The 7,975-nt window shown below is 45.8% G+C and overlaps 1 protein-coding gene across 1 annotated transcript in view; it reads left to right on the top strand.

Annotated features, from left to right (window-relative positions):
• The first annotated feature begins 574 nt into the window (after positions 1-574).
• The window catches only part of Lama4 (laminin subunit alpha 4), a 142,090-nt gene continuing 134,689 nt past the window's right edge, over positions 575-7,975 (top strand). The window contains exon 1 of the mRNA XM_028769000.1: positions 575-1,211. Coding sequence (XP_028624833.1) covers positions 1,017-1,211 — 195 coding nt within the window. The 5' untranslated portion in view covers positions 575-1,016. The remainder of the gene's footprint in view (positions 1,212-7,975) is intronic.

Raw genomic sequence — 7,975 nt, 5'->3', positions numbered from 1 at the left:
GTGGGTTGCATATCTGACAGGCTCATACACTGCAAGTCTTGTTCTGGGTCTCTCACAAAGCACCTCTTTAGGGAAAACAAGATGTTCTTTGTAAATAAAAGTTCATGCATTTCAATAATGAAGTCATTTTCTAGCACTGTAGTGAAAGATATTCTCTCCAGCCCTCTGGGTGAGGACTTCACAGAGGAAGAGGAGTGGCCGTGAAGAGAGCCACAGGCTATCTCTAGAAAAGGAGAGAAGGAGAACAGAACGCATCCAGAAATGGACACCCTGCCTCTGGCTCCTGAGGTCATCTACCTCGGGCTCCCTCCCGCCCCTGGAATCCCTTTTCCACCCACTTTCCTGTACACTAGTGGGGGCCACATACAAATCTATATAAATATAGATCAGACATCCGGCGCCTCGGCTACGTAAATAAGGGATGTGGGGAAGCAATCAGGAACGCTGAATATTCATCTCCGAGTCCTTGGAGAGGCTCCAAACTGCTAGGGGGAGGGGAAGGCAGCGTCAAGGAAAGGCCTGACCTCGGGGTCTGAAAGCCAACTTGGAGTGGGAGGGCCTGGAAGGGGAAGGTGGAAAGGGAGTGGTGAGAATGAGTGTGGGAAGGAAGCCAGAGCCGCGCCGTCCTCGGTCCCAGCCGCCAGGGAGAGGAGGTGGCCAGGCGCGCTCGCCCGGCTCATGCCAGTCCCGCTCCGCTGCCTTTTGATGCTTGCGGGGCGCTACGCTCCATCCATCTGTAGATCCCAGAATCTCAGGAGCGGCGGGAGACCAGAGACAAAGTAAGAGAAGTGGATGGAAGCGAAAGACAAGCAAGAGAGAGAAAGAGAGAAGAGACCACGCTGACTCTCCCTCATCTTTAATACAACAACAAAGTTGCAACTTGGGCTCCTGAATCTAAATACTGCAGGCCCAGAGAAGACAAAACACCAGGCATCGCTGCATCTCTTGGCGGGGTACCCACCAAGACCCCCAGATCCTTCGCTCCAGGAAGGGCTCTGTTGAATATCAGCAGAGAGATGGCTTGGAGCACAGCCCGGTGCTCAGTCCTGGCCCTGTGGCTCCTGTGGGGTGCTGTCTGCTCCGACTCAGCGTCAGGGGACGGCAATGCTTTTCCTTTTGACATCGAGGGGAGCGCAGTGGTCGGCAGGCAAGAACCATCTGAGACCAGCGACTCCCGCGTGACACTGGGACGCCTGCCTCCCGCTGCTGAGGTACAGTACCCCCTGCCTTTGCCACTCTGTTTCACACCTGTGTCTACCATGTCTACCAGCTGGGCCACAATCCTCTTTCTCCCCATCTTTTTGACAGCCTAGGCTTTCATCTGGGCCAGGTCTCCTCAGTTGAAATACAGGGTTCTGTTCTGTAAGTTCGATCTGGATGTGAGTTGAAAGTTGAGGCTTTGGAACCTGTTTCTCTCTTCCAGTGAGAGTCCCCTTCACATCTGCATGGGTCTGTCAGACTACATGAGAAATGTATACAGTATGCAGTGGTGGTTTTTTGGTGTGTCCCAATAGTCATTTTATCAAGCCTTGGCACTTAATGTGCGTCCCCCTTACTGTCTTCCTGCGCCTCTTTGCTGTTTGAACAATGGGACCAAATATTAGTAAAAGATCTAGCCTGTCTCAAACTAAACACAAGGTCTTCTGCAAGGCTGCGGTGTTGGGGGTGCAGTGCCGGGGTAGGGTGCTGGGGGTGGAGTGCTGGGGGTGGGGTCCTGGGGGTGGGGTGCTGGGGTGGAGTGCTGGGGGTGGGGGTTGTCCATGAAGGTAGCTGTTAGAAAATTTCAGGGCAGATAGCTTAGTCAAAAGCAGACCATTCCAATCCAGAAGCCAGGTGAAATCAAGCTCCATTCCCAGAACTGGTCAGGACTTACTGTTTTTGTAGATGAAGAGACTTAAGTTGAGAAACAGCTGAACTATAGACATTGCAGAAGAAGCGTGAGTCCTCAGTAAGTGACTTAAGAGCCTCTGAGCCTGGATAGACAGTAGTGTGTCCAGGCCATGGGGGATGCTAAGTAGGAGGAAAATGAAGTCAGCTAAGTTCATGGGAAAGGAAAGAGCGATTGACCTAACACTACATGTATACACCACACATACACACCACACACACACAGCACACACAACACATACCATATGACATATACACACAGCAAACATATAAAACACACACATACACACACACCACACACACACAGCACACACAACACATACCATGTAACATATACACACAGCGAACATATAACACATACACATAAACACACATACAGCACACACAACACATACTGTATAATACATACACACAGCAAACACATGACACACACATATACATACACACACACCACATATATACCACATACATACCACACACATACATACCATTCCACATACCATACAGCACACACATACACACACTATACACACATAGCATATACACACAGCATATACACATACCACACACATAACACATACACACACCACATACACACAGACCACACACATATACACACACTACTATGCCCGTGTATAGCAATCATAAAGCTAAGTAGTGATGCAAGTTGATAATTGTGCCAAAAGTCACTGAAGTCGCAACTGTGCCCCTAATTCTACCTATTGGTAATATAACTATAGAACCTATTGGTAATATAACTATAGATATTAATTGTTGATTAAAAGTAAACTGCAAGATGATTCTTCTTAAGTAAAAGTCCTAGTCATGCTCCCTCAAAAGGGAGGCAGGTGAGTAGAACCAGAGTGTTTCAGTCTCTCGTTTCAGCACAAAGGGTCTACCCTATGGGTCTATTTTGAGAGCAATAGAGAGACACTGGGGACAGACAGGTCAGAGCCGCCGAACTCCATCAATGGAGGAATTGCTTCTCTGCGCTCTTGGAACAAACCCAGGCAACATTATCTCTGCACCTGTTGCTTCCAGCAGGGAAAGTCCCTGAATGAAATGCTTGCCATAAGGACAGAATTGATATTGAGTATAGGACACTCAATTAAACTTGAACTGCAGGTAAACAATAAATAAATATTGTGTTGCAACTGTATGCATTTGTGCTAGATTTTTTTTCATTATTCACCTTAATTCAACTTCTCTAGGCATTCTGTGTTTGCATATGTTAAATCTAAAGAGATCATATCATGTATAGCTATTTTTTTCTGTATTTGTAACTTACAATAATTATTTGAATGTTAGAGGACCTTAAAGTTAATATTGAGAGGCTGTGAGCAGTTTCTCATACATGTCCAGGGCAGCATTAGCATCATACATGTCCAGGGCAGCGTTAGCAAAGCCTTTTAGAGGGCAGACTTGCTAAACATGTTTCAAGTGCAAGCAGCTAGACTATTACCCAAGTAAGAGTTTGCTCAACTTGCTGATTAAAACAAACAAAACAAAACAAAAACAAAAAACCCAACCCCTCAAGGCTTCAGGAAATCATTGATAGCTATTTTAGACTTTATGTAGTTGCCACGATGAAGGTATTACAGCATCTGACACAGATATAAGTGATTTGAACATGCTGAGTTATTACCATAAATGGGTTAGTTGTTTTTGTTTTTAATCCTTATTTGGTGCTATTTCTAGGAGACTTTTATGCTTCTATCTTACTTAATGTTTGTTAATATTGGATCTGTTTGTGTATGTCCTTCCCATCAGAAAGACTGTTCCATAGCAAGTTAAATGTGCAATGCTGTCAGGGCCTACTAGGGTCAAAATACTAGTGGAGGAATTTAGGGAAGAGAGAGAAGATAGTTCATCCCGGGGAAGATCACAGCACTCTGGGTAGAATGCCACAATTACGCTTCCAAAGGGTACTTTCACATAAAGCCTCCAGCTTGCCTGTGGGCTCAGATGATCCCAGTGCCCCAGCAGCAGGTTTCCCATGCTCTTTATAGCCAGTAAGCAGATCTTAAATCAAATACATTCCAGAGACTTAATAACATGGCACAACTACCTTACTGGGTTGGGTCAGGAAATTGTATTTACATAAAACAGAATACGGTCACATTATTCATAGGAGGGGTTCAAAATGTAGGTGGGAGGGTGCTCTAAAAATATTTTCACTTTATTTGAGTTGGATTTATATGAATGGTCATTCTTCAACCAACTCTCCAAAAGAAGGAAGAAAAAAACCCTAAGGCAAGCATGGGTCAGTGGGAGGAGCTTGGCAGAAATCCCCCAATGCTCTCCCTCCAGTTGCCCCATTGCTGGATGCTTGTCCTAAGGCAGGGTCTGTGACCCACAGTGGTGCTCAGTGCGAAATGGGAGCAAATGTGAATGAAAAATTCACACAAAGAAAAGACAGAAATGGTGGCAGGGCAGGAAGGAAGGCCCTGCCTTTGGAAAAATCCTTTCCCATAGGATGGAAAGAATGTGAAAGAGACGCACCCAAAGGGAACTCTACACGCCACTTGAGGATTTTCCTACCTCCTGCTTCTTGACAAGCAAGTTACTGAGTCCACTCCTGCTGAGCATATGATGACAGCAGCGATTTTTCAGTATGCAAGCGTGGACAAGAGGAAGACTAGGAGTTTCAAAAGGAACCTTCAGTATCCCGAGACTTTAAAAGAAGAAAGCTTTACTCACTTTGTCAAGTGCACTGTAGCAACTGAGTCTAAGTTGTCTGTGTGTGTGTGTGTGTGTGTGTGTGACAGAGAGAGAGAGAGAGAGAGAGAGAGAGAATGTATGAGTGTCCGAGTGTGTGTATAGGTGTATGAGTGTGTGCATGTGAGTGTGTATGAGTGTGTGTATGACTGTGTGTGTGAGTGTTTATGAGTGAATGTGTATATGTAACAGTGTGTGAGTATGTACATGTGAAAGAGTGTGTGTATGAGTGTATGTGAGTGTGTGTGTGAGTGTGTGTGTGTGTGTGAATGTGTGTGTGTGAGTGTGTGAGTGTGTGTGAGTGTGTGTGTGTGTGTGTGTGTGTGTGTTGGGTAATGTAGTTAGTTGACCCAGAGCTTTCTCCTTTTGCCTGTTAGACCATTGCAATTTCTAGAAAGGAGGAAACACAGGAAGGGAAATCTCCATGTGTGGATTTTGTGGAAGTGTTCAGAAACTAGCTAAAGTCTTCATGACAAACACAGAATTGCATGGAACCAGAAGGAAGGGGAGAACAGAGAGAGTGACCCCAGGGAACCAGTCTCAGAGTATCCTTGGGGAAAGAGGGATTTTTGTTTATTGAGACACAGGGCAGGAGTCAACCAAGGCCGAGAACACTGGGCTAGCGGTAGAAGCTAGACGGAGGCCAGGCAAAGGCATTGAGAAATGTGGGGCAAAGGAGGCTGCAAGGGGCCAAGCAGGAGTGGGTGGAGCTGGCTTTCATCCTCATTACAGGTTTTGATAAGTGAGAAAAATAAGAGAAATCCATGGTAAAGGTGAGGAAACTTCCCTGAGAGGAGAACATAGGACTTCATGGCCTAACCTGAATGGGTTTACTGTAAATATCATTACCAGGCTAACTTCCCTCCAAAACCATCATTGCTTCATAAGCCCATGGCCATCCCATTCTGGACTCACTTAAAGAAGCACTACAGGAGACTAACTCTGAGGGACTGTCCCTCTATTCTCTGTGTTGGCATGTGGTCCCAGGCCCCTACACAGTGTTAGGCTCCCTGCCATTGAAGTGTTGCAGAATGTTTATGGAAGGTCTTTATCTCTTTCACTATCTGCTTCCCTTTTTCTTATCTCAGCCCCTTGCCTTGAAAGAGACTATGAAGACAGTAAGTCTTCCAGCCGCTAGCCTAGGCAGCTATCCTGGACCGCCATGCCAGCACTGGATTAGATTGGAACCTCCACTTTCATTCACACAACAAGAACATTTAGAGACTTACCTTGTACAGAGAAAAGAGTACAGGTACCAAGAGGGATTAAAAGAAAATAAAGGATAGAGCTTTATCATCATGTTCACGTGGTAAGCAATCTGAGAGACAATAATACTCCAAGCATCGTCCAAGGCAGAACAGACTGATGTTCTGTGAGAGTAGCTACGAGATAAGTACCATGGAGAAAATGAGGTAGACCGGGGAGACATGATACTCTACTTGCCGACAGCAATGATTTTATACAGCTTACTTTAGAAAGACGGGGATATCGTAACAGTGGCGAGATTAACACCACCTAAGACATTTCCTGACATCTCCACGATAAGTCAGTAGAACTATCCAGTTGTCATCTCAATTCACAAACTTGGAAATAGGCAGAGAGGCAGCTGCCTGCACGGCGAGCTGTGAAGTGACTCCCTCGGGGAGGTGTTTATCTGACGAAGTAATCTGACTGTGCAGGAATATCTAGAAAGTATATAGAACCATCCATAGGGACCATTTTAATAAAATTTTGGGAGCTTTCCTTTTTTAAATGAAGAAGTATAAAATGTCATGCAAAGCACCGTTCGGTGCTATTGGAAGAGTCTGTGTGTGTGCTGCATAAACCGTTAAAACAACTGAAGACTTGGGTAGCACCCCTTCCCTGCCTTGCCGAGTAAATTTTTTCTCCCTTTTCTTTTATTGTGGGTGTTGGGGTGGCATGTATATGCCTTGGTGCTTGAATGGTGGTCGGAAGACAATGTAGGAGTCTTCAAAGTTCATTCACACTGTGGGTGTTGGAATCGCTGCTGTTAAGGTTCCCATTCATATATCTATGACCAATATAATGAATATATAATACATATTATATATGATTTACATATGTACACACATGGATGTATGTGTATAGAACCTTTGTTTGTTCATCCACCCATACAAATAAATATCCTTTCTTTCTTTTGGATATTGGAACAATATTGCTATGAACAATGATGTCTAAGTATGTAGCTTTGAGTCCCTGTTTTCAGTTCTCCTGAGCACATATCCAGAAGTGGAACTGCTGGATCCTGTGATCCAACGGAATTCTTAAAACTCAGATTATTGCAGAAGCCATGCAAAAAAATACTTAAGGGGAGCCAGGTAAGGAGGAAGAGTAATGACCAGCCCTAAATGGCAGGAGACTGTCCTCCAGAGTGGATCTCTGCCTTGCTAGCTCTTCTGGAACTTGTTTATCTGTTTTTTTAAGAGAAGACAGCAGGGTGTGGTGGTGCTCACCTTTAATCCCAATACCTAGGAGAGAGAGGCAGGTAAATCTCAAGAGATTGAGGTCAAGCCAGGTCTACAGAGTGGATTCCAGGACAGCCAGGGCTATGTAGAAAAACGTTGTCTCAAAAAAAACCAAAAGACAAAAAACAAAAAAAAAAAGGCAGAATCTGGATTCTTAGCTGAAATTGATGACTCAATATTAAAATTTCTCCTAGGCAAGTATATCCAATGGTCAGGTTTAGCCCAAGGGCGATTTACTTGCTACCTCCACCATGTTTGAAATTCACCTCTCATCAGAGGCAGACTGTGGGCATGTGGCCAGACAGATGTGTGAATCAGTGCTCAAACTTTCAGCAGGTGACTTTGAGCAGATTAGCTCATCTTTTAGGGATTGCCTTTTTTATTGTAAAATTAGTAGAAACATATTTCGGCTCAAAAGATTGACGTGATACTGTACATAGATGTGTATGTCTGCAGGCTTTTTAAGGCAGTGCGCCTCAGCCTCCCCTCCTCTCAGAGTCCCCTCCCCTCAGCCTCTTCTCTCCTCAGCCTCCCTTCCCCTCAGCCTCCCCTCCCCTCAGCCTCTCCTCCCCTCAGCCTCTCCTCCCCTCAGCCTCTCCTCCCCTCAGCCTCTCCTACCCTCAGCCTCTCCTCCCCTCAGACTCCCCTACCCTTAGCATCACCTCCCCTCAGCCTCCCCTCCCCTCAGCCTCTCCTACCCTCAGCCTCTCCTCCCCTCAGACTCCCCTACCCTTAGCATCACCTCCCCTCAGCCTCCCCTCCCCTCAGCCTCTCCTACCCTCAGCCTCTCCTCCCCTCAGACTCCCCTACCCTTAGCATCACCTCCCCTCAGCCTCCCCTCCCCTCAGCCTCTCCTACCCTCAGCCTCTCCTCCCCTCAGACTC

This window comes from Grammomys surdaster, unplaced genomic scaffold (genome assembly GCF_004785775.1).
Source record: "Grammomys surdaster isolate TR1022 unplaced genomic scaffold, NIH_TR_1.0 190, whole genome shotgun sequence".
In the NCBI taxonomy this organism is placed as follows: Eukaryota; Metazoa; Chordata; class Mammalia; order Rodentia; family Muridae; genus Grammomys; species Grammomys surdaster.
The sequence above is the reverse complement of the archived record's forward strand: the minus strand, read 5'-3'. Positions and strand labels throughout refer to the sequence as shown.